General features: G+C 43.5%; 1 protein-coding gene across 2 annotated transcripts in view; it reads right to left on the bottom strand.

Moving 5' to 3' along the window:
• Nucleotides 1-804: 804 nt before the first annotated feature.
• rasgef1ba (RasGEF domain family, member 1Ba) overlaps nt 805-27,793 on the bottom strand; it is a 106,382-nt gene continuing 79,393 nt past the window's right edge. For both annotated transcript variants that reach the window (XM_068015051.1, XM_068015043.1), the window contains 4 exons: nt 22,598-22,693; nt 15,589-15,712; nt 3,885-3,957; nt 805-2,171 (listed from right to left, as the gene is read on the bottom strand). In XM_068015051.1, coding sequence (XP_067871152.1) covers nt 2,147-2,171; nt 3,885-3,957; nt 15,589-15,712; nt 22,598-22,693 — 318 coding nt within the window. In that variant the 3' untranslated portion in view covers nt 805-2,146. The remainder of the gene's footprint in view (nt 2,172-3,884; nt 3,958-15,588; nt 15,713-22,597; nt 22,694-27,793) is intronic.

The raw sequence follows: 27,793 nt of genomic DNA, 5'->3' as shown, positions 1-27,793 counted from the left end.
AGTCCCATTTCTTTATTATAGGTCTGATAGAAACCTGTGAGCTACCATGACTAAAAGGACCACTGTGGATAGATACTGAAACAGTTCTGTAATATATGATCTTGTCACTCCAAGAATGCGTGCTTATAAAAAAGGGCAACTTCATCTCAGCACAAAGTGGTTCAGATGAAGTTAATTCAATGCGCTAATCAATGGGATAATTCAATTGGGGATTCCCAGATAAACCCAAAATTACCCAATTTAAGTTACCTCAGTTTTGAATTTTGGGTCAATACCTATCTGTTCTCTGCACTAGTATATGTAATGTGTTCGGTCAATTCAGCAGAAATCCAGATTGCAATTTTCCACGTGTATAGATATTTACTACATTTATTTAGTGTAACTTTGGCAGCAAAATCTAACTCTGTGTTCTGTCCACAAAAGAATGATAATATGTAACTAGCATGAATTGGCAAGTTGAGCCTTTGGTTTAGTCATAACATTCCCACTTCTGAGTCAGAAGGTGCAGGGTTTGAACCCCATTCTGGGCAACACTGGGGAGTGGAGACTAGGTTGATATCCAGGAGGTAACTTGTGTTGTATGAATTGTGGGTGCCCGGAAGACTCCTGCCATATAGGACTAATGGTGCCTGCTGTCCTCTACATACAAATAGACTTTCTAATAGTCATTTGCTGGCAGAAATGCTGTGTGTTGCTGCATAAAATTGTCAAAGCTGGCAATGCATGACTAGAATAATCTTTCACTATTGCTTCAGTAATCTGCAGATTGAGCTATGCCAAAAATTCAGAACAAAACAACTTCATTTGTACACTAGGTGAAAGAAGAAAACCTTCACTATTTACAAAATCTCCATTTGAACTACATAAATTAAAAAAAAAATCCATTTCTAAGCAATCTTGGCACTTAAAATACATTATGATGTACACATAAAAGTATAAACTATATACACAGATAAGTTAACCACAATATTGTGACTTCTTATAATTTTAAAAAAAGCACAAAAAGATAATGGCAGGACAAAACGCCTGCAAAATTTCAGTCTTCATTCAAATGCCTTACAAAAACATGTACATTATCTTCTCAGTTCCATTAGTGAATCACTGGCATTTAAACTTTTCTGAACCGCATTCAATTTTTTTTAAACAGTCCTGTGATGTCTTTCAGGACACATCTGGAATTAATTTTTTTAAGTGCTTTCAGCTACTGAAAGCAAGTCAAAGACATCTAACAAAATAGGTATTGTACAATCCTAATGCTGATGTGACTCTCAGAAGAGTGCATTTTGTAGGGTGATTGACCACTTACAATTTCATCAATGAATCTGCTGCAAGTGTTCCTGCAGAACAAGTCTGCATTACTGCTGCTGATAAGGTACATTGATTTTGTGTCAGTGGTTTAGTCTAAGTAAATGAAAAGTACCAAATAAATTCTAAAAGCAATGAAAAAGCTCTTTAATTCTTTCATATGCCAAAATAATGCATTCTACCATTTCCATTCTTTAGTGTTATTTTAAATATCAGTGTGCTAAAACCTATACAGATGTGACTCACATGGCAATGTGGAATATTTACAAAGTGTTCTATGTAAACAGTTTGGTCATGGATATAACTAGCTTCCCATATCACACAAATCTATTGCATTCCAGTACTATATTCGTATAACCATTGTCATGAACATCGTTATATTAGCAATCTTTTTTCCATTATACTTAGTTGGCTAACCAGCAGTCAACACAGGTTTCAGTTTTAATTCCAATAATCAGTAGACCAGGTGGAGACCAGCACCGAGTTCTGAGCTTCTGTCTAAAACAGCAGAAAATAACCAGCTGCAAACTCTGGGATTCAGTCCACAACTTGAGAGCTAATACTGAGATGCGCAACCATGAGCACACTCTCAAAGTTCAGTTCATAATAAATTAGCTAATATCAAGATAAACAAAAAAATAATCACACATTCTAATCTAATCTGCGACCGATGAAATAAGGATATCCAATGTCTGTTTTGCTCTCGCTGAGATTAATCCTCCTTAGTGCTGACTTGAGAGTTTGACACGACTGCATGTTGAAGTCTGTTGTTCTCAGAGACCAGTTATTGCAAAACATCTTACATTTGGGGCCAATTATAGACTGGTTTATGTCCCACATGCTAAACCCTAGTTAGAAGTGTTGATCTGAAAGAAAAAGAAATACATTGTTTTTGTCAAATAGAAACTTGAAGGAATGATGCCCATTTTAAATTTTGTGATGAAAAATAATTGCTCAGTAATCATGTCACCAGACGGTATTCAAAGTCTGTTTTAGGTAGATTACTATTTCAGGTACTTCCACAGCTGTAAGTACTGAATATTTTTGACCAAGCTTTTGGTCATCTGCCCTAACATTGCCTGATGTGGCTCGGTGTTAAATTTTGTTTGGTAATGTTTTTGTTTGGGATGATTTTATTACTTTATAGGCATTATATAAATATAAATGTGTGCTGTTAGAGAGTAGATCAATATTGTAATCGCTTTACATCTTGAAGATATGATGGGGTAATTTTATGCTCTCCTCATGGCGGGTTTGGAGGCAGGGAGAGCATAAAATGGGGTGGGATGGTGGTGGTGGGGGTGGGGGGGGGTGGTGGTGGGGGTTCCCACCACCACCACCACCATCACCACCACCATCCTGCCTCTGCCAAAATTTAGTCGGGGGTGGGAAGGGTCATCCCTCCCTGCCATCAATTGAGGCCCTTAACTGGGCAATTAATCCCCAATTAAGAGCCTTTTCCCGCCGTCGCTGCAATTAGCTGGGCGGTGGGCGGCCCTGTCACTGCATGGGAAGCACAGCATGAAAAACCGTGCAGGCTGCTTCCCAGCTCCAGGGGTGGGGTTGTTCGTTAAAAGGCACTTACTGCCTGAACATGAGACTTGACATCAGGAAGGGGAGGGCTCGCTGGGAGCCACTCCCTTCCCTTGCTGCTGACCCCCTTACACCCCCATTCACCGTGACCCCCACCCTGCGAGAACCCTCTCCCCCTGACTCACCTGAGGCCTGGGTGCAGCGATGCTCCTCGGCCTCCCCAGCAGCAGCCACCCCCTCCACAGTAGCACTGTAGCTGCCAGCCTCTGATTGACTGGCAACTCTCCAAGGGCAGGACTTCCAGTGACAGGGTCCTTGATCCTGTGGAAGGCCCGCTGCTGTCCATTTAACTGCCTGATTGGCACTAGACTCAGCAGGCCTTCCAGAGAAGAGGCGAAGCAGGGGCCTCAGGGTCGCTTTTTCTGGATGTCGTGACTCCCTGTCGCCAGAATAAAATCCCGGCCGCTAAGTCTTAAACCTATGTGTTGACGGACTCTTTTGATATAAAAAACAATGCTCAGGTGAGCTTGGGAGTAGGGATAAGTATAAGATACGAAGTTTACATACTCCTGTTTAATCCATAGATTTTTCTTCCAATCATTTCTTTGTGATTAATGTGATGAATAATGAAGTTACAGTGTTCCTGATGAAGCTCTGCACTTACCCATTATGCAGGAGACACGCACTGAAATTATATGGGATGGGCAGAACCCTTTGCGGAATGTCTGCATCATACTACTGCTGACGAAGGGATTAGTGTGATTACAATCCATTTACAGACCAATTGCAAGATTTCCTTTTGTTTTCAATTTTTCAATCTCAGGTCTTTGCTATGGTTTGGCAAACTTTCAGTGGAGATTTAAAATAAAAGCACAAAATCACTAAGTAAACAGATCAAAAACACATTGATCCCATTGATCCTCAAACAAAAATAAGTAAAGAGAAATATGTAATTATCTGGAATTTATGCAGGGGTTTAAGTATATGCTTTTCCTTATAATTACCCAGATACTAAAACAGCTGGTTTAATGAGCTTTGGTGTCTACCTTAGAGTTTTCCATCTCTCCTTCTCAACGTGGTTCTCAGGGCTTTCACTCTCATAGGATGCCAAATAAAGTGCTGAGGAGAAACAGTACAAATAATAATACATAATTACTAATGGTATAATTTCAATCTACAGCAAAACCTGTTTTATAAAGTTCATAGACACAGAAATAACAGTGTAGAAGGAGGTCATTTGGCTCTTGTGCCTGTGCCAGTGCAACTCTTCAACTTCAGCTCTCCAATTCCGTTTTCCTGCCCCTTCCCTTACATCGTTTTCTCACAGAACCATATGGATGAATTCACATTTAACGTGTTCTGGAATGCAACCCTCCTACAAGTTGGATGGAAACAGGCTGCTTGTTTTGTTCAAGAATTAGTCAATTCAAGTAATGACCACAGACAATAAAGGGGAAAAAATGTTATTGACCATCCAGGTTTTAGAAACAAGTTAAACTTGATTATGGATAGGAGGCAAAGCAGGTGACAAACTAAGGATTTGTGTCCATGGCAACCAACATTTTAATGAAGAGGTGAACTTTTGCTTTGATTCACTGGTCCTGGTTTCTGAGGATCAGCAGAAACCTGTGCTTTAAATACTATGGATGATTAATAGTTTTATATAATTGGGACAGATACCTGTTTGGTTTCCTTTGTCCCAATTATTATTTGAATGTTTACTGGACGTTGAAATAACTTGTTTAAAAAGACCACAGAACAGTGGGTGAAAACATGGTGGCACATTTGCATTCTGAAAGACAGTTTAATGGAGAGACAATGGGAGTACTCCCTGATTCAATTAGCCGGATGGGTTTTGCCAATAGTGATGATCAAGAGACATTGAGAGTCATGAATGTGTAAGAGCCAGCATTCCCCCACCCCCCCACGCCAGGGTGAAGTAACTTGGGATAAGTGAAAGGCACTGCCTATGGAAGAGTTGAGGAATATGGCTGAGCAGTGCTCAGCAGATCACTCTCCGTGCCAAGGCTAGGAAATCAGAACTCCTAAAATTAGTGGCTAACCATTTTTGCCTCTAATCTGAGGAAGCAGAGACAGGATTAGAAATAGTCTCCGACAGGGTATTGCTAGCAAAGATACAATTGGAACAGAGGAAACTTGAATTAGAAGATAGGGAAAGAGTGAGAGAAAGGAAGAGACAGGAGAAAGAAAATGAGGGAGAAAGAAATTTGCAGAAGGAATGGGAGGAAAGAGAGCTGAGGCGGCTTGAGTTAACTGGGGGTAACCTCAGTGAAAGCATGGAAAATACAAGTGCGGGGCTGTGTATAGAATTTTTAAAATTTTCCCAATTGATTCTAAAATTCAATGGGGGAGACGTGGAAGCATTTTTTGTGTCTTTTGAGAAACTGGCAAGGCAGTTAAAATGGCCAGCTAAGAGCTGGAATCTTCTGGTGCAAAGTAAGCTAACAGGAAAAGCCCATGAGCTGTATTCCCTGTTGCCAGATGAGAGTTCATCAAATTGTGAACTGACAAAAAATGCTGTCATAGAGTTATACTGCACAGAAACAGGCCCTTTGGCCCATCGTGTCTCTGCCGGCCATCAAGCACCTAACTATTCTAGTCCCATTTTCCAGCACTTGGCCCGTAGCCTTGTTTGCTATGGCATTTCAACTGCTCATCTAAATATTTCTTAAATGTTGTGAGGGTTTCTGCCTATACCACCCCTTCAGGCAGTGCATTCCAGATTCCAACCACCCTCTGGGTGAAATTGTTTTTACTCAAATCCCCTCAAAACCTCCTGCCCCTTACCTTAAATCTATGCCCCCTGGTTATTGACCCCTCCACTAAGGGAAAAAGTTTCTTCCTATCTAATCTATCAATGCCCCTCATAATTTTGTCTCCCTCAATCAGGTCCCCCCCTCATCCTTCTCTGCTCCAAGGAAAACAACCCTTGCCTTTTCAGTCTCTCTTCATAGCTGAAGTGCTCCAGCCCAGGCAACATCCTGGTGAATCTGCTCTGCACTCTCTCCAGTGCAATCACATCTTTCCTATAGTGTGGTGCCCAGAACTGTACACAGTACTCCAGCTGTGGCCTAACTAGCGTTTTATACAGCTCCATCATAACCTCCTTGCTCTTATATTCTATGCCTCGGCTAATACAGGCAAGTATCCCATCTGCCTTCCTAACCACCTTATCTGCCTGTGCTGCTGCCTTCAGTGACGTATGGACAAGTACACCAAGGTCTCTCTGACCTTCTGTACTTCCTAGGTTCCTACCATCCATTGTATATTCCCTTGCCTTGTTAGTCCTCCCAAAATGCATCACTTCATACTTCTCAGGATTAAATTCCATTTGCCACAGCTCCGCCCATCTTACCAGCCCATCTATATCGTCCTGTAATCTAAGGCTTTCCTCCTCACTATTTAAGACACCACCAATTTTTGTGTCATCTGCAAACTTACTTATCATACCTCCTATATTCACGTCTAAATCATTAATGTACATTGCAAACAGCAAAGGTCTCAGCACCGATCCCTGTGGTACACCACTCACTGGTCACAGGCTTCCACTCGCAAAAACAACCCTCGACCATTACCCTCTGTTTCCTGACACTAAGCCAATTTTGGATCCAATTTGCCAAATTGCCCTGGATCCCATGAGCTCGTACCTTCTTAACCAATCTCCAATGTGGGACCTTATCAAAAGTCTTACTGAAGTCCATGTAGACTACATCAACTACTTTACCCTCATCTATACATCTAGTCACCTCCTCGAAAAATTCAATCAAGTTAGTTAGACACGATCTCCCCCTGACAAAGCCGTGCTGACTACCCCTGATTATTCCCTGCCTCTCCAAGTGGAGATTAATCCTGTCCCTCAGAATTTTTTCCAATAGTTTCCCAACGACTGCTGTTAGATTCACCAGCCTGTAATTACCTGGTCTATCCCTGCTACCCTTCTTGAATAATGGTACCACATTCGCTGTCCTCCAGGCCTCTGGCACCTCTCCCGTGGCCAGAGAGGATTTGAAAATTTGTGTCAGAGCCCCTGCTATCACCTCCCTTGCCTCACATAACAGCCTGGGATACATTTCATCTGGGCCTGGGGATTTATCTACTTTTAATCCTGCCAAAACATCTAATACTTCCTCCTATTCAATGTTAATATGTTCAAGTATATCGCAATCCCCATCCCTGATTGCTACACCTACATCGTCGTTCTCCACAGTGAAAACAGATGAAAAGTAATAATTTAAAACCTCACCTATGTCCTCCGGCTCCACACACAAATTGCCACTTTGGTCCCTAATGAGCCCTACTCTTTCCCTGGTTATCCTCTTGCCCTTAATAAACTTATAAAACGCCTTAGAATTTTCCTTTATATTGACCGCCAATGTTTTTTCATATCCCCTCTTCGCTCTCCTAATTACTTTTTTAAGTACCCCCCTACACTCTCTATACTCCTCTAATGCTTCCTCTGTTTTCAGTGCTCCGAATCTGCCATAAGCCTCCTTTTTCTTCCTGATCCAATACTCTATATCCCTTGACATCCAGGGTTCCCTGGGCTTGATGGTCCTACCCTTCACCTTAATGGGTACATGTTGGCGCTGAACCCTCACTATTTCCTCTTTGAATGACTCCCAATGGCCTGATGTAGACTTTCCTACAAGTAGGTGCTCCCAGTCCACTTTGGCCAGATCCTCTTTTATCGGCCTTCCCCCAATTCAGTACCTTTATTTCTGGCCCGTCTTTGCCCTTTTCCATAACTACCTTAAATCTTACAGAGTTATGGTCACTATCCACGAAATGCACCCCCACTGATACTTCTACCACTTGTCCAGCTTCATTCCCTACGATTAGGTCCAGTACTGCCCCTTCTCTTGTAGGACTTTCTACATACTGGCTCAAAAAGCTCTCCTGTATGCATTTTAAGAATTCCTCCCCCTTTAAGCCTTTTGCACTAAGACTATCCCAGTTGATATTAGGTAAGTTGAAATCCCCTACTATTATTACTCTATTATTTTTACACCTCTCTGAGATTTGCTTACATATCTGTTCCTCTATCTCTCCCTGACTGTTTGGAGGCCTGACGTATATGCCCAGCCAAGTGATTGCCCCCCTTTTCTTTCCTTGGGACATATGAGCTAGTACCGGAAGCCTATTGCCAAAAGTTACGAACCCTCAGGAAACAAGCTGATCAAACTTACCTGGAGTTTGAGAGAAGTAAGCAAGTGGCTTTTGATCAGTAGTTAAGGGTTCTTAAAGTGCAGCCCAGCTATGAAAACCTCAGAGAGGTGATTTTGCTAGAGGAATTTAAAAACTCTCTTCCCCTCTCTATAAAGACCCATGCAGAGGAACAAAAAGTGCTTAGAGTGAGGCAAGACGCAGTTCTGGCTGATGAGTTTGCTCTAATATACAAGTCGGTTCCTCAGGGGAAAAGCTTTCCTAGTCACCCCCACAAATCTGAAAAGGACAAAGGGTGGGAAGGTGATAGGAGTCCAAGCAGTCCTGGGAGAGAAAGAAAAGCAGGAGACACAGGGGGCCCTCCTCTAGCCAAAAACGAAGATGCTGTAAGCAGGAGTGAGACCCAGAAGCCTGTGTACTTCCATTGTAAAAAGGCAGGTCATCTGAGAGCTGACTGTTGGAAACTATGGGAAAAGCCTATAGGATTAATCAGGGCACGCCCGCTCAGTGCAGGAGAAGGGACCCTGATGGAAAGCACAGCTGAACAAGCTGTGGCTTTAACTGCAGCAGTAGTAAGGCCCAGAAAACATACTGCTGTAGGTGCAGGTTATCAGGATTTTGTGTTTGAAGGGAGAGTAACCCCATATCCCTCGAGTGGGGCAAGCAAGCCCATAGTAATTCTCAGGGACACAGGGGCCACTAGCTCCCTTTTATTGGGAAAACGCCTGACCTTTCCCCCAGAGAGTGCGGTAAATACCAGAATGGTGGTGAATGGTATTGGAGGAAAGTATATGCCTGTACCTTTACACCGGGTGCACTTGGAGTGCGACCTAGTTTTGATATCAGTGACCGTAGGGATTGTCCCTAGTTTACCTTTGGACGGGGTTGACCTGTTCCTAGGTAATGACCTGGCAGGGATGAAGGTGGTAGCTTCCCAGTGGTGATAGAGAGACTGAAGGAGGTCAGAGAGACAGGGTAGTAGCAGGAGACGGTCCCCTGCAGTTCCCCTGAATGTGTAGTGAATCGGGCCATGACCAAACGGGCGGCACAGTGGCGCAGTGGTTAGCACCGCAGCCTCACAGCTCCAGCGACCCGGGTTCAATTCTGGGTACTGCCTGTGTGGAGTTTGCAAGTTCTCCCTGTGTCTGCGTGGGTTTCCTCCGGGTGCTCCGGTTTCCTCCCACATGCCAAAAAACTTGCAGATTGATAGGTTAATTGGCCATTATAAATTGCCCCTAGTATAGGTAGGTGGTAGGGAAATATAGGGACAGGTGGGGATGTGCTAGGAATATGGAATTAGTGTAGGATTAGTATAAATGGGTGGTTGATGGTCGGCACAGACTTGGTGGGCCGAAGGGCCTGTTTCAGTGCTGTATCTCTAAACTAAACAAACCAGCTCCCCCAGGGGAGACTGAATTGGCACTGCAGATAGATGACCAAGAGGTCTGTCTGTCTGAAACTTTCTTTGGAAAGTTAGAAGACCCAGGGAATGAATTAAACGGATCTTCCTGAGCAGAGGCTCAGCAAGCTGACCCAGTACTGAGAGAATTAGCACAGGCTGCCCAGACTGAAATAGAAGCAGAGGGAGGCCCTAATTGCTATTATTTAAAGAATGAGGTACTGATGAGGAAGTGGGAGTTCTCCTCACAGACCTGAGAGCAAGGAGTGGATAGAAGTTCACCAGTTCGTGGTGCCGCAGAGGTGTCGGAGACAAATATTAAGAATGCCTCATGAGATTACAATGGCTGTACATTGCCCGCATAAGACAGCAGTTTGACTGGCCAAAACTCCACAAAGATGTGGTGAAGTACTGTAGGAGTTGCCACATGTGTCAGGTTGAGGGGAAACCCCAGCCTACAGTGAAATCTGCAACCCTTAGTTCTGTATCAGTATTTGGAGGACCCTCTAGCAGAGGGCTGGTGACTTATAAGGGGCCACTGTCGAGAACAAAAGGAGACAGACAGGCACAGTGCTGGCAATAATTTTGAGAGGAAAGAGGAAAAAGAGACAAAGAGGACAGGTTAAAGGAGATCTTAGAGGATTCCCAAATGAAAACCCCTCTTGTCCCGTCAACCTACCCCAAAATGTTTGGAAAATTAGACCCCACATCCTCCTCTGTAACTGCAGACACCAGAAGCATCCCACCAGAGTTGCTAACAGCATTTACAGAAACCTGCAGGGACAAAGAAATTCCTCAAGAGGGCAGAGAAACTGTGAAGGTGATGCCTCATCTAGCCGAAGTGCTGCAGGGAATTGCAACAGAATCTGGACAAATACCTTGCAGCAGGAATGTCCCAGAGGACAAAGGAAAGATTAGCAAAGAGTCGTCCCCCACAGTCGGGAGAAAAGGGAAACCATCATACCCTAAAGTGAAAAGCACTTGCATGACTCGTCAAAGCACTGAAAGAGAGATCAGAGTGGATCCACCCACTGCCAACTCCCATGATCTGAACTCCAAACCAGGGCTAATTAAATCTAACCATCCCCCCTGCAGACTTCAACAGGAACAAAGGCACTCTACACAATCATGGAAATGTGCAAACTGCAAACCTTTTCAAAAATTACATGAACGCATTGCAGGCTGATGGTGAAGAAATTTTAAACCCCTTGGGCAACACATATCTATCTCAGACCCACCTCAAGGGGCAGTTCAAAGCAGCACCGCTACAAAGGAAAGACAGACTGTAACAATTTTAAGATTTCTGAATGAATGAGAATGAATGAGAGAAATGCATATCTGTTTTCCTGTACTTTCTCTTCTTTCTATTTTATAATGAAATGCTCCCACTAACATTTCATTCAGCCAGATGTGGCGATGTGACGGAAACCACACCTGCCAGATGGAAATATATTATTTTTGTCATATGGAACACTATTATTTGAACATTTACTGAAAATTGAAATAACTTGTTTAAAAAGACCACAGAACAGTGGGTGAAAACATGGCTGCAGATTTGCATTCTTAAAGACAGTTTCATGGAGAGACAATGGGAGTGCTCCCTGATTCAATTAGCTAGTAGTGATGATCAAGAGACACTGAGAGTCATTGAATGTGTAAGAGTCAGCATTCCACCCTTCATCACCACCCCCTCCCTCCCCCCCCCCCCCCCCCACTTCCACTAAGAGTGTCTGGTAAGCTTGGAGGAATCCACAAACCTCGCAGGCAAGGCTGTTCCAAACAAGGAGCTAGTCAAGTGACTAACCTGCTGGCCAACCTGGAGTTTTTTGAATTGTGCCACACATAAAGGAAGAAACTGCAATTGAACTTCAAGAAGAGAGCACTCCCTCTCTCTGTTTCTCTCTTTCACGCAAAGTTCCAGGGACCCACGGAAGTAACTTAAGCCTCAAGACAGAAGACGGGTGAAACAAGTTTGAAAGTGTGCACTGGGCCCCAACAAGAAGTACAAGACTTAACTTCAATCAAAGACTTTACATCCAACCCAAAACCAGTAAATGAACTCCATCTACTACCCTAAACCTTTCCCCTTTAACTCTTTCTCCTCCCCTGTCTCTATTTGCGTGTGTGTTTATCGTGTATGCAGGCTACCGTGGTCGCGTCTTGTATTTTTAGTCGTTTTAAATGAGTTAGAGTTTTAAGGTTAATAAACTTACACCCTTCTTGCTTAAATCTGAGAAAACCTGTCAGGTTGATTTCTTTGCAATTACAATTAGAGAGCAGTGACCAAGGACTCACTGAGGGGAAGCTAAAACTGCGTGTTTTAAAAGTTAAATCCAGTTGCAGCCAAACCAGGAAAAGGCTGAGATGGGGGCCCTAGACCCCTTCCTCACTTGGTCGTAACAGTTGTCATTTATAAATTAAAGTCAAACAAATGTTGGGGAGAATTTATGCTTCCCTGCGGCAGGTTTGGAGGGCGGGAGAGCATATAATCGGGTGGGATGGTGGTGGGTGGGGACCCCGCCACCTTCCTGCCTCCGTCAATATTAAGTCCTGCCAATTGAGGCCCCTAAATGGGAATTTTTTTTTATATATTCATTTGCGGGATGTGGGCGTCACTGGCTAGGCCAGCATTTATTGCCCATCCCTAATTGCCCTTGAACTGAGTGGTTTGATAGGCCATTTCAGAGATCATTTTAAGAGTCAACCACATTGCTATGGGTCTGGAGTCATATGTAGACCAGGCCAGGTAAGGACAGCAGATTTCCTTCCCTAAAAGACATTAGTGAACCAGATGGGTTTTTATAGCAATCATCAATGCTTTCATGGTCATCATTAGACTAGCTTTCTTTTTAATTCCAGATTTATTAATTGAATTCAAATTTCACTATCTGCCCTGGTGGGATTCGGAACCCATGTCCCCAGAGCATTAGCCTGGGCTCCGGATTACCAATCCAGTGACATTACCACAACGCCACCACCTCCCCCTAATGCTCAATTAAGGCCCTCATCCCCACCACCACCACAGTTAGCTCAGTGGGGAGTGGGCCTGTTGCTGCCCAGAAGCACGGCAAGGAAAATCTTGCAAGTTGCTTGCCGGCTCTGGGGGGACAGTGGGTGCGGAGTCCCTCATTAAAAGACACAGTGCCTGAACGAGAGAAGGAAGGGCCTGCTGAGAGCCACACCCCTGTACTAGCTGCCGACACCCCGCCCCACGATTCCCACTCTGCGAGACCCCGCTCGCCCTGACCTACCTGTGGCCTGGCTCCAGCGCGGTTCCTAGGCCTCGGGTGGATGCTCCTCTGGCAGCAGATACCATCTCCACAGTGGCGCTGCTGAGTTAAAGAACTGCCGGCATCTGATTGACTGACAGTTCTCAGAGGGCAGAACTTCTGTCACCGGGATCCTTGATCCTGTGGATGACCTGCCGCTGTCCAGTTAAGTGCCTAATTGGCACTTGATTTGGTAAGCCTCCCACAGAAAGGGCGATGCGGGGTTCTCGGCGGCGTTTTTGTCAGAGGTTGAGACCCCCATCGCCCAGATAAAATCCCGGCCATTATTTCAGAGTAATAGAAATTACTAGGGAAATGTAAATATGGTTATAAAACATGCCTCAAGTTCAGTTTTTGTTCATTTTAAAAATGCTTTTTAGCAAGTTTCTGCTGATCCTCAGCAACCAAGAGTAGTGAATCAAAAGAAAAGTTCACTTTTTTCCCTGAAATTGACATTGTCTTAAGTTTCTCAAGGCCCTTTTGCTTAAAAATCAAAAGTAGCCTAACCTCTATATGATTTTGAAAATGAATAGACATCCGTGTGGTTACAGTTGTAAATCAAGTTACTTTCTTTAGCTATTAGGCAATCACATAAAATATTCTCCCTTTACCTCAGATTACTGCTGGCAATATTAGTGGACAAATGCTTGATGAATTCAGATGGCATTTCTTTGCTTGCTATTTTAACATTCAAGTTATCCCATTTCAAAGGGTTAAACGTTCTGCTAGTATTGTCAGCAGATAACCAATGTTAGTAGTGATACATATTTCTGCTTCAGCTGTTCTAATGTATTCTGGACTTCTGAAAGCAAACTTTAATGTTATGATAAGTACAAGGTGTATTTCATCAATCCTAGGTAATCAGTTTTATCTTCCCCAGCAACAACTTGTATTTACATAGAGCCTTTAACGTAATAAAATGTCCCAACGTGCTTCACAGGAGCATTATGAGATAAAATTTGTCATCGAGCCACATAAAGAGATATTAGGGCAAAGAACCAAAAGCTTGCCTGAAGTGTTTGCCGAGAGTTTGTGCTCATTCCCAGGAGTGTAGCTTTAACCTATAACCTTCTGACTCAAAGGAGAGAATGCTGCCACTGAGCTAAACGAACTACTTGCCAAGTATGGTGAAAACATGATCAAATGTTTCCGAAAGGAAAAATACAGAACAGATGTTCCTCTGAAATCTAAACACTATCAATAATTTGTTTCAATCATTGTTCCTGTGCACATAAAATACACTTATGTGTCAATCAACCTTACATCATAGCCATCAACAGTGGGCTGAAATTTCGCTTTGGGGACAGGAAACAGGAGGTGGAACTGTTTCTGGGTCTTGAATCAGAGGCCTTCCAGCTTCAGTGAAGCAGCCGGCTGTAATGAATGGTAAGTAACTGAGAGGGCGCTTCAACATGCAGATGCCCTCTCAGCAACTTTTTTTAAAAGTCAGTTAAAAAATAGAAAAAAGCATCAAGGCCACCAGTGTGGGTGGAAAATCCAACTACAGGGCAGCTTTTGGCTGCACCCGCTCCCAGGCAGGCAGAGAGGGCCTGTCAGCCTGCCTGGTGCACTGGCAACCTGGCTTGTCTCTGGGTGCCCGCCTCCAGTTAGTTGAACTGCCCCCTCCCCACCCCAGTCAAATCAGGAAACTGCAGGCCAACTGGAAAATCCCAGGTCTCTATTACCCACCCTGGAGGTTCTTAACAAGAGGCTTCCCACCTTGTGGGGGTGGCAGCTGTGCCAGGCCCCAAAACCGCTTCCTTTAAAATTGTCGGCCAGGGGATATTTGTTCAAAATCTATCTTAAGTTATTGAAGTTAACATTCTGACATATAGGGCTGAATTTTTATCGGCGGTGAGCTTTAAAAATGGTGCGGTGCATGCCTGAGATGTGTGCCGCTGAGCCGCCACGATATTTAGCGCACCGGCTCATTTACATGGAGGAGGCAGAACACCCACCCCTGATGACGTCATCAGTGGCGGGCGCTCCGGCAACTGCGTCCGGCGCCACTGCACAGGTGTGGCATACTTTTAAAGGGCTTTATGCCTTTCGGACTCATTAAAATTTTTAAAGTCACAGAATGTTGAAAAATAAAATTAGACATTTATTGACATTTTTAATCCCTTCTCCCACACCCTTAGTGACCAATCAATTCATTAATTTCCCTTTCCTCCAAAATAAACTTTTATTCTGATCCCGACCTTCCCCCCCTGAACTTTATTAACTTTAACCCTCAAACCCTTCCCACCATCCCCTCCACCAATCGGAAAGGTCTTCTCTGTTCCCCCCATCCCAGCCCTGAAAATTTCACTCCTCCCCCCCTCCCCACCAGTGTTCTATCTTGGATCTCCGAACGGAGATCCAAAGGTGCAGGAGTTCCGGCAATCGGCCGGAATGTTGGAGTGGAACAGCCGTCGCTACAAGTTAAGTCATTATTCATTAATTGCCATTTATTTTAATATTTAAATTAAGTCTCCGTCACCGTGCAGCGTGGGGGCTGCCACGAGGCCTCACCGCCGCTTGTAAAATGGAGCGGATCCGTGGCGGGCCTCTCCTGGAGGTATTTTCCGGACCCTCCTGCCACGACCCCCAACGTCGGGGGGCTGGTAAAATCCAGCCCATGGTAAATAGGAGAGCAATGCCACAATTATAGCTTTCAGTTATTGAAAAGCTGTTACTATAAAAAGATTTTGTCTGAATTTATGCACAGATCCAATTTATATTTATTCAAAAGGACAAGTTATAATAGAGTAGACACTACAGAAAATTAATTATAATTGTTGTCTTGAAGAATCACTGTTTACCACTGGTTCCTTTATCTTCACTACATTCATTAAAATGGATGCACTGTATCATCTTGTTAGCACAATTCATTTTTGAATGTATCTACTGACTTACTATCTTCAGAGAAGACAGGAGCTGTAAGAAGATACTGAAGGATTTTGCGATCACGCTCGAAGGGGCACTCCATTTGTTTCCAGGTCATGAACTCACTGACTTGCTTTGCCAGCTCCCAGAATTTCTAAAAGAAGCAGAAGTAATAAATTAAATAATTTTAGGTAATGGTTCAGAGTATAATCTGAGAGGATATTAAAGTGCATGTCAATATTTCTTGGTGATATTAAATGTGAAATACTTTACAGACTTCATGCCCTTGGACCAAGAAGATCCCAGTAGTCTGAACAGTAACTGAAAGGAGAATGTGAAAGGGTAACATACAAATGGACATTCAAATTAAGTATTTAAAAATAGTCGCTTGATAGTACAGAACTTGAGTATTGCTGAAAAAAAGACATGCTGTTGAACCTTTTCGTCTTGCACTCATCAGGACAGAAACAAGAATCCCAAATTTCAAAGGGAGCAACAATATATACTGCATGAGAAAAGGGTGCTGATTGGTTGGCAAGTCAACTCTGATTGTTCAGGGCGTTGCCATGGAGAATACACCACGGTTTTGTTTAATTCAACAAAGGCACAACATCTGGATATGTTCCTTTTGCCTGAAGAGGACAGGTCCCTGTGTATGAATATATGTAGCTTCTAGCAAGTGTAAGTGAGCCACATTGTGAGCCCGACTAATGATCTTAAATTGGTTGTCAGTGTAATTCTTAGCACATTCGGGATTGTTCAGTAAGTGCTGTCCAATCGAGGAATCACATCTAGACATTGTGTTCCGAGTTTTGCAAGTACAGGCTGGTTGAGTACGATCAGTACTCTTGCCTATTGTGAACAGCCAAAGGAACATGCTGTTTGATATGATCCGTCAATTGTTGGGACGTATGGCCTCAGTACCAGGCATCGCGCCCACAGTGGAACTCATATACAAGCACAAGTGGTATTTTCCACTAAAAGGATGCTGCCATCAAGCCAAAAAGACGTTCTGTCTACCACACAAATGAGTAATATGGTATATTGCGTGATTGGATGGCATTTACTGAACAATCCCGAGTGTGCTAAGAATTATACTAACAAGCTATATAAGATTATCAGTCGGGCTCGCAATGTGGCTCACTTACACTTGCTAGAAGCTACATATATTCATACGCAGGGACCTGTCCTCTTCAGGCAATAGGAACATGTCCAGGTGTTGTGCCTTTGTTGAATTAAACAAAAGCATGGGAGACAATAATTCCCTGATGCATTTTCCATGGCAATGCCTGGACCAATCAGAGTTGATTTGTCGACCAATCAGCACCATTTTCTCATGCAGTATAAATTGTTGCTCCCTCTGAAATTGGCATTCTGGCGTATGTCCAGATGAGTGCAAGACGAAAAGCTTTGATAGCATGTCCCTTTTTCAGCAATATTTTAAAAATGTCAGGTTGCAAGGAAAAGACAATTGGTTACTAGCACATACATCTGTGAGGCAAAAAAGAATTTCCTGTAGGTAATGTGGGTTGGGGCATTGGAGTACCAATGCATGATGTCATAACATGGTGGAATTCAGATTTAATCCTCTGTTCTGTGTTTCCCAATCCCAGCAACACTGTGACAATGAGATGCCAATTGAAGGCCTGATTAGCTGGAGTCATTGCTCAGGCTGGTCTCATACACCCCACATCTGTCATTCAAACCTGGCACTGTCAGTGCCTTGGGGCAGATCATTTTGCCCCACATTCCTGCAAATAATTGGGCAGGGGGCAGGAGTGAAATCAGCAAAAATAGAACTTCAACTTGCATTTGAATGTAGGTTTGAAAGCTTAAAGGGCAGTGTTTTAACCCATTACATTACCCAGTCTCTCACCATTTTCTTGGCATTCCTGTTGTGTAGTGTATCAAGACAATGCGCACTTCCTGCAGAGTTGTTAATGAGCTCAGGCTGAACAGAATTTTGTTCAGGATAACATTCAACAAAACATTACCTGGTAGAAATTAGTCATCAATGTTATTGTGCAAATTCTTAATGTGCTCATACTAGAATGCTTCTTTCCCCAATTTTCATGGAAGCAATAAAATGCTGAAGACATAAATTTGGTACAATCACATGAAGCATTTATATGATAGTATTCTTTACCCTTACGTTTGTTCTTTAAGAAGTTAATTCCCACTCCTGAAATACTGTTTGTACCCTTTTATAAGAAAATGCAATTAGAGGATAGCTCCTTGGAACTCCAACAGGCTATCCTGCAGAGGAGTGGAATATGCTGAGCTGCCACCAATACTCTAAGCAACCACTGAGTGTGGACTGCAAGAAAGAAAGGAACAAAGCACAAAAAATGTCTTCTTGGAGGCTCTTGCATACTTTTGAACAGCTAGTTCAGGAATAGCATTGGCAACATTCCTCACCCATTGATGCATTAAGCAGGAACACAAAGAGAATATATTAGAAGGAATGAGCCTCACCCACAAAAACAAAGTTGACACACAGTAATTCCTTCCAACTTGTACCTGTTGCGAGTTTTGTGAAATTTACAAGTAAAAAAGTGGTTCAACCCTAAACTCATACAAATGAGGAGTTGTGAGCTAGCAATTTGTGTCTTAAAATCTCTCCTTTAATTCTTTTAATCATTATCTTAAATTTTTTGCCCGTCTGGTGTTGTCTCAATAGCCAGTGGAAACGATGTATCATTATTTATCTTATCATACTCCCTCATCTGTATATATTGAATGTGCTAGATGACGCACTTATTTCATTGAAAATATCCTGTCATGACATTGCTCCTATGGGAAGACCCATTTGTACTACCAATAGGTGGAGTTCTCAATATGATGTGGGCTGAATTTTATCAGCCTTCTGACACTGAAATGCTGCTGCAGAGACCCCACGATAGCATGCACGGGGGCTCATTTAAATGACGGGTCAGAGCAGCGCCAGCGCCATTTTTAAAGGGCTTCAAGCCCTTCAGGATATGTTAACATATTTAAAGGTGCCAGTGTGATTTAAAAATTTCATAAACGTTTAATTTACCAGTAAATCTCCTCTCCCACCCCCACTGAGTTCTCAGCACATAAATTAACCTATCCCCCCAAAAATATACTTTTTGAAACTCTGAACGTTCCCCCCCCCCCACAAACATCAGTATCTTTGACCCTCAACCCCTTCCCACCATCCCCACAACCAAGAGGAATAGTTTTCCCTGCTCGCCACCCCCCCCCACTTCCCGCCTTGATAATTTTATTCCTCCCCCTTCCCCACCAGTGTCTCGCCTCGGAACTCCAATGGAGTTCTGAAGATGTGCGACTTGCAGCCGGTTGGCCGTAAATTCAGCGTGGGGTGGCCGCCGTCGGCAGGTAAGTTCATTTGAATGTTAATGTATCAAATTTCAATATTTTAATGAAGTCCCTCCGCCAACCGCACCGAGGCCTCGCCTCCGCCCAGTAATATCCGGCGGGGCCTTCTCTGCATTGTGGGTCATGGCGGGCTGCTCCTGCTAGCATTTTACGGGCCACCCCGCCACAACCCACGGTGTGAGGGGCTGATAAAATTCAGCCCAGTGTGTCACATATGCCACAGATTCACCAACACCCAGTGTCACAAATACTATATATTGACTGCTTTTTACTTTTAAAATATTCATTGAAACACTTTTGTACCTCCTCTCTAATCTTTAAAATATTTAATAAATTTAACTTTTAGTTTTCAGTCTAGTTGTTGTTTGCATTTTTATTGTTTTATCAACTCGAGTTGCTGTCTTTTAATGTTCTATGAACCTGTATCCCCAAATCCCTCTGTTGTTTCATAACACCAAATCTACTTCCATTCAGAGTTTAATTTCTGCTGCTTTTTGTTTACCAACATGCATCACCTTACGCTTACTGTTTTCTTCTGTTCAATTTTTCCCAGACTTTTTCCCCTTATATGTTACTCACAACCCCAACACCCTTATTTCATCAGTTAGGCCTCAAGCTCTCCCATTTTTCCTCCTCCCTACATTGCATTTTCAGGTCTCCTTTGTTTTAAAACGTCTTCCAACTTTTAACTTTTCATTCATCAGTTATCCGGCTTCCTCTGCATTCCCTTTTGCTACATATTTTGAAATTCTACCTCCAAAATTTTAATTTTTGTTGTTCCTTAGGGTGTTCATCTCAGCCTCTGAGGCTATTTTCTTCCTGCCTTTGGCATTCCTGCTCCCAACATGAGGATTAGTCATTTCTCATTTTTTCCTTTAAAATATTAATTTATTTTTAAAGACCTCTCGCCATTCCACTTAGCCTCTGATGACTCTCCCGGCCTGATGCTTTCCCTTCTGTTACACCTGCTAACCCCCATTCTGGCCTGATATCTCCCACGGTTCATCACCATGCCTGATACTTACCTTCACTGTCCTTTCTGCAAGAGGTGCCAACCTACAACACTCATTCTGGCACTTACATTTCTAATGACGAGCAACATTTCAAGTGATGCTCAAGATGTGAGGGATTAGCAGACAATGGGGATGCGATAGGCAGGCATTTAACTGATTCTTTTGCTGCCATTATCAAAAGCAGAGGCACTAGGCCAACATTTCAGTTCAACTGAAGAGAAAGGATCTTCATCAGCAAACCTGACAAAGAAAAATCAGGGACAAGGAGAAAGGTGTGATCATAGAGACAGAGGTAGGGACTGGATGACCAGAGATAGAAGTGACAAGGTTCACTAAGGGCAAACAGAGGGAAGAATAGGGAATAAAAACAAGAAATGCTGGAACCACTCAGCAGGTCTGGCAGCATCTGTGGAAAGAGAAGCAGACTTAACGTTTCGGGTCAGTGACCCTTCTTCAGGAATAGGGAAGACAAGATAGATTTAAAAGAACATATTAAAAAAATGAGAAAGCCACACATGCTGCTAAAACATCAGGAGAAAGTCACTTTAAAGAAAGAACTAGATCAGCAAAAGATTTCATAAAGACAGAAATAACTCAATACAATCAATTGTGGTAGGACCCTAGGAAGTACAAAGGGTCAGAGGGATCTTGGTGTACTTGTCCACAGATCACTGAAGGTAGCAGCATAGGTAGATAAGGTGGTCAGGAAAGCATATGGGATACTTGCTTTTATTAGCTGAGGCATGGAATATAAGAGCAGGGAGGTTATGATGGAGCTGTATAAAACGCTAGTTAGACCACAGCTGGAGTACTGCGTGCAGTTCTGGGCACCACACTATAGGAAGGATGTGATTTCACTGGAGAGGATGCAGAAGAGATTCACCAGGATGTTGCCTCGGCTGCAGCATTTCAGCTATGAAGAGAGACTGGATAGACCAGAGTTGTTTTCCTTAGAGCAGAGAAGGCTGAGGGGGGACATGATTGAGGTATACAAAATTATGAGGGGCATTGATAGGATAGATAGGAAGAAACTTTTTCCCTTAGCGGAGGTGTCAGTAACCAGGGGGCATAGATTTAAGGTAAAGGGCAGGAGGTTTAGAGGGGATTTGAGGAAAAGTTTTTTCACCCAGAGGGTGGTTGGAATCTGGAACACACTGCCTGAAGAGGTGATAGAGGCAGGAACACTCACAACATGTAAGAAGTATTTAGATAAGCACTTGAAACGCAATAGCATACAAGACTACGGGCCAAGTGCTGGAAAATGGGATTGGAATAGATAGGTGCTTGATGGCCGGCAGGGACAAGATGGGCCGAAGGGCCTGTTTCTGTGCTGTGTAACTCTATGACTCTAATTGCAGGAATGAGGACATGTACACATGCACACACACACCAATATCAGCAATTAAGCATAAAAGCAAAATACTGCGGATGCTGGAAATCTGAAATAAAAACAGAAAGTACTAGAAATACTCAGCAGGTCTGGAAGCATCAGTAGAGAGAGAAAGAGAGTTAATGCATCAGATCTGTGACCTTACATCACAGACATGAAATGTTGGGCCGGATTTTATTTTCCCGCCACCGAGAGTGGCAGCAGGCGAAAAAATGGCGGCCCACACGTGGGCCAGGTGCCACCATGCCACCGTGGCTCATTATAATATGCCGCCCCCATCCCAATCACGTGGTGACAGTGTTGCCTGTTTTTGTGTAGGTGCTGGCACCATTTTTAAAGGGCTGTGTTAACAAATGACAGTTGGTCCCGTCCAACCAAATCCTCCTCGCCTCAACTACATGAGAAATAAATGTTTGGCCTGTTCCCCCCCAATACAATGAAATTGCAGAGTTGACCCCTTCTCCCTGCAAATGCACAAAGTGCAAAGGTCACCCCTTCCTCCCCCACACTAAAAATGCAGCATTGACCCCATTCCCCCCAAGACTATACTAAACATGCTCTGATTTCCCCTTCCCCACCTCAGTGGCACCAGCTTCCCCTGGACGGGAAAGTGTGGGCTTTTGAGTGCCGCCCGTCACACTGAAGATCCAGAACTGAAGGTAAGATGGTGAGGAATTGGGTCAGGTCCCGTCGGCAAGCGGCTGGGGGTGGGGGGCCGCCACGAATCTCACTGCCGCTAAGAAGATTGAGCCTGGCAATCCTGGCGTTGGGCTCCATGGCGGGCTGCTGCCAGTGCGATCTTCCGCCTCCCCGCCCCCTGGTCACGGAGCCCGATGTTGGGAGCTGAGCAAAATTCAGCCTGTTAACTCTGTTTCTCTCTCCACAGATGCTGCCAGACCTGCTGAGTATTTACAGCACCTTCTGTTTTTATTTCAGCAATTTAGCAGACAGGAGCAGTGGACCAAAGATTAAGGTAAGACATCAATCAGGTGGGCGACGAATGGAGACAAGACATCTCAGAGAGACTTACATGACAGAGTAATTTTGATAAATAGATAAAGTGATCAATGAAAGAGACTGAAAAATAGTCTTCATAATCTTAACTGGTATACTGTACAGGAGTTAAGATAGCAACTAAATGACATGATTTCCTAATATTAAACCATGTCTTCCTTCAAAAGGTTTGAATTTTACTCCATTTTACAATGTTTTGCCTCTTACTACTTTTCAGCAATTTTTTTAAAATGGAGAAAATAACATCAGACTTGCTCACCTCAAAATTGACATGTCCATTCAGTAAACGATTGGCACAACCCTCGTTTAAAAAGTAAATATCCTTGATGAGTAGACTGCAGAAAGGAATTACTATCTGTCAAAAAATACAAATAAGGGTATCATTAAATTAAAACTGGTTATAAGCTTTGGTGAAAGAGTACACCCCATAGGTTAAGCTATCAATTACACATATTGGTGAAATTTACAGGAGTGATTTTTTTGACTGAAGATGCAGCAGATCACAAAGTACATGGCTAATATTGGGCTGCTCCAACCCTATGCAAATGTTAGCTGGAAAGCACTTAATACGCTTGTATAAAATTTCTTTGCCTGTCATGTTCATGGAAGCATTATGCTTCTTAAAGTAAAATGGATTAACACTTTCACTAAAATATTAGAAAAGGAATTTCATGAGTTACGTGACTGTACCTTGATATTCACGTAGTGTAATTTCAAGATTGTTGATTTTTAAGGATTCTACACTGTTGTATTACACTCCCTTAATATCTTTATACTCCGCAAGATTTGTTTAGAAGTCTGACCAGTAATCAAGCTCAAACAAAGTTGTTTAGTAATTGCCATGCAAAATATGCAGCTTAGCAAATAAGTGTTGACCAGGGGTTCTGATTTTAAGAGGTAAATTAACAAAAGTTATAAATAAAAATGTAACATATCTTACTGGCCTATGTTGGAATACAAATATCAAAACCTAAGCTACTTCAGTAGATTCCTAAACTGCTTTTACATTCCAAGAGCTGGATTTTGTTCTCCCCAGGCATCGGGTTCTGTAGCGAGGGGGGGTGGCGGGTGCCTGAAGATGGATCCAGGGAAGACCAGGCCCGATCCTCCCAGCAGCGGCGAGGCTCTGTGGCGGCCCCAATGCCGCTGTGCGACGGGACCACAATTTAAATATTCAAATGAATAAAATTATTCAATTTAAATAGAATTACCTGTGATCTTGAGGGCCCGCAGCGATCTTCAGCGTGGCGGCCGGCACTCGTGTGCCTTCAGATCCCCATCCGGGGAAACATGGTGCCACACAGGTAGGGAGCAGGCAGGAGAGAAATTTGTCGGTGTGTGGGGGAGTTCAAATATATGTAATGGGTGTAGGGGATGGTGGGAAGAGTTGAACCTTAAGCATTGTGCACTTTGGGGAGGGGAAGGTCAGATGTTTTGTTTTGGGGGGAAGAGCAATTAGTTATTATATTATTGGGGGGGTGGGAAAGGGGTGTTAGAAATTTATTTATTTAATGTTGGGGGGTAGGACTTTAAAAATTTTAATTGGGCAGCAGAGCTGTCTACCCTTTAAAAATGGCATCAGCGCCTGTGCACAGGCAGCCGACGCCATTGCTGGGAGTGGACAGTCCACCCCCTCCACAAGGTGCGGTGCGGGGCGGGCGGGGGGGGGGTGGGGGCAGGCTGCCCCAGCTATTTAAACGAGCCACTGCACTTGAGATTGTGGTGGCGCTTTGGCGTGCGACCTGCCCGCTTTTTTTCAGCTCGCTGCTGAGATTGGCAGCGGGCTCTTAAAATCCAGCCCCATAAATGCAATTGATGGCAACTGTGGGATCCTACCACCATCACTGCATTTCTAAAAACAGTTAACTGACTCCCTGATGGCTCAGCAATTTACTTGGCAAACAACTAAGATGTGGGGGCGCAGAAAGGCAAGGTTCCACCCACTGTCTGTGCTGAGTTATCTGATCTCTGTCATGGGTACTACAATTCGCTTCAACACCCCTCGGTTATAGAGGGGAAAATCAGCTATTCTATTCACTTCTGATTGCTATTTGGCAGCCCTATTGGAAGTGTGCATAAACAACAGGTAACAACAAGACTGGACTCCAATGTGGTGCCTTCTATGTTCAAATAAACTTCCAAACTTAGAGCTGAATTTTCGGGCCCCACTGAGGTTGGGAACAGAGGTGGATGTGCTCTGAAAATTATGAGGCCGGCCAGTGTGCTGGTGTCCTGACTGTCCTGATCTTCAAAGTCATTTTGGCTGATGCAGGTTCGGGGTCTGGCGTGGCTGCTGCCCCAACAAGGCAGGCAAACAATTATGCTCATTAAGAGCCTTGTTAACCAGGGATTAAGGATGCCAACTGGGATTTTCCAGTTGGCCTTTAGTTTCCCGACATGATGGGGGGCAGTTTAACTGCCTGGACGCAGGCACCCAGTGGCAGGCTGAGGTGTCAGCGCTTCAGGTAGGCCTACCTGGGTGGGATACAGCCAAATTGCCGCCTTGTAAAGGGGATCTCCCTCTGCAGTGGTGGACTGACTGCTTTCTCTATTTTTTAATTAATTTTTTAAAAAAGTGACTGAAAGGACACCTTCCAGAAGCGCCCTCCCAGTTACTCACCTTTTACTGAGGCCGGGTGCTCCTCTGAAGCTGGGAGGCCTCTGATTGACCCTATAGTTTCGGGAGCCTGCCTGCTGCCCTTAATTGGACAGGAAGCCTGACTCCATGCCAATTAAGGGGATGCCCCAGTCAAAATTCCAGGTCAATGACTGTTCCCCACTACCCCACCCCCCAACCCCGAGGGCAGGTTTGGGATCTGGAAACAGTGTTGACTCCTGTTTCCTCTCCCCAAAGTTGAAAATTCAGCCCTTATTGTCATGGCTCACATTTGAAAAATAGCCACTTGGTCAAAGTAGTGGAGAGTGACCAAAATCAGTGAAACCATAATCCAGTAATGTGTCTGCATATTCAGGAGAGCAAAAAAGGAAAAAGACTTGATTTACATCTTATTAAATTTGTATGGGGTGAAATTTGTATTGAGCAGTAGTGCAAAAGGGACGACAATGCCTCAGCTACCTGTTTTACACTCTCTCTGATTTTCTTTTCCATTGACAGCAAATGACAGAGCTTTTGCTGATCTGCTAAAATGTGGTGATTTTCTCCACATACGAACAAAAGCTTTGTGAATTGCTGGCTTTGTCAGTTCTATAACGGTAACATGTATTTATAAAGTGCCTGAAGCCTTTAACACAGTTGAGAACAACATCTTCCTCCAATACCTCTCCACCTGTGTCCAGGTGGGTGGGACTGCCCTCTCCAGGTACTTATCTATCCTATTGTACCCAGACTATCAGTTGCATTGGCTTCTTGTTCCTGCTCCTGCCCCATTATTTCTGGTGACCCCAAGGATCTAGCCTTGGTCCCTCCTATTTCTCATTTACATGCTACCCTCGGTGGCATCATTCTAAAACAAAACATAAGGTTCCACATGTAGGTAATGAGAAGCTTTTATGTTGTCTGATGCAACATAAATGAAATGCATGGAGTTCAGTTGATTGAAGATCTCAAACAGGTTTATTAACAGCTATCAAGTATATACAGTGCAGAAATATCTATTTATAGGACTTGCCTCTTGGTGTTACAATTAAAGAATGAAACTGGCATGTAATCACAAGACTGCATCCTATTATTCAGGTCATTAGCATACTAAGATCTTAAAGGGACATCACTCTTAAAGGCAATCACACAACAATGTAAGCTGACGACACCCAGTTCTACCTCGCTAATATCTTTCTCGACTAATGTCCGTGCTAAGCTGCTTGGGTGTGTGGCCGCACAGCAGCATGGAAGGTATCATGCAAGCCTGTTCCATGATAAAACAGCAGCCACGCAAAAAAAATTAACAGGATCATGCACTGAAAAGACTGACCACGCACAATTAAATTTTAAAAGGAACATTGACTTGACTCCGCCACTGTCTCTAATTTGTCACATTGCTTATCTGACATCCAGTCCTGGATAAGCAGAAATTTCCTCCAACTAAATATTGGGAAGACTGAAACCGTTGTCTTTAGTCCCCACCAAAAACTCTTCTGTAGCCACTGACGTTATCCCTCTCGCTGGGTCACTGAGGCTGAACCAGACCATATGCATCCTCATTGTCCTATTTGACACCAGGATGAGATTCTGACCACATCTCCACACCATCATCAAGACTGCCTACTTCAACCTCTGTTAATATCACCTGTCTCCGCCCCTGCCTCAGCTCATCTGCTGCTGAAACCCTCACCCATATTTTTGTTATCTCGTGGCTTGACTATTCTAATGGTCTCCTGGACAGCTTCCTATATATTTGCACACATAGATACTTCAGACAACAACAAAGTACAGTTTGTGTCTGCAGTTACAAATTATTAATACTGCCCTCACTGTTCTTCAGCTCACGTGCTTCCTTGCCAGCTGTACTTACACTCTTTTTAATGTTTCTTTTTCATCTCAACATTTTTGCAATTTTTGAACCACTTAGATTAATTTTTCAAATAACCAGACCTAGCCAGGCAACTTTTGGTCTCTATCAATTCTGAACACAGGTGTTGACAAAACAGGACATTTTCCATTAGCTGATGGTACAAGGACTAGTGGACACACATTTAGATTTTGGGCAAGAAATACAGGGGGGATGTGAGGAAGAACTTTTTTACACAGCGCATGGTAATGGCCTGGAACGCGTTGCCTACGAGGGTGGTGGAAGCAGAGACAATTAATAATTTCTAAAGGAAATTGAATCAGCATTTGAGAGAAATAAACTTGCAGGCCAAGGGGGATAGTGTGGGGGAGTGGGACTAACCGGATTGCTCTACAGAGGGACTCAATTGGCCTGGGGAGGGATGGCTGTCCTCGGCCTTCCCCATCCTGAACAAAATGGCAGGGGCCCAGGGAACATCGGTAACTACACCTCCTGCCATTTTGATTGCTCCCCCGATTCCATGTCCACCTCCAAGGGCAGAACAAAATTCTGCCCATAGAACAAATAAGACTTTTTTTGCAGAGTTAATAATGCATCAATTTAAACAAAAGTTTACAATAATGCTGAGCTGCAGGAAGAATGAGTATACAATCAGACATTCAGATAAAGAAATAGAACAGGTCAAAGGGAATAAATAAATACCTGGTATCTGCTGCTATATACTCTTAATAAATAAATGACTTCAGAAACTAAACATTTTGAACTGAATATGATTACTCTGGACAGTTTTGTCCTTCATCCAGCATTAACGTCCAATTTTAGAGGTCCCTGATAAATAATGGCATGAAATTTATGATGAGAATTGTGATGAGAATAACAGTGAGGCTATCAGTGCTCATGTTATGATGGAGGAAATCTGACAGCAACTTCTGGAGTATGCACTTGCACAGTTAAACGTGGAGATGCCTTGTTTCTCCACAGCATGCACG

This window comes from Heterodontus francisci, chromosome 1 (genome assembly GCF_036365525.1).
Source record: "Heterodontus francisci isolate sHetFra1 chromosome 1, sHetFra1.hap1, whole genome shotgun sequence".
Taxonomy (NCBI): Eukaryota; Metazoa; Chordata; class Chondrichthyes; order Heterodontiformes; family Heterodontidae; genus Heterodontus; species Heterodontus francisci.
This window is presented reverse-complemented; position numbering and strand designations above follow the sequence as displayed.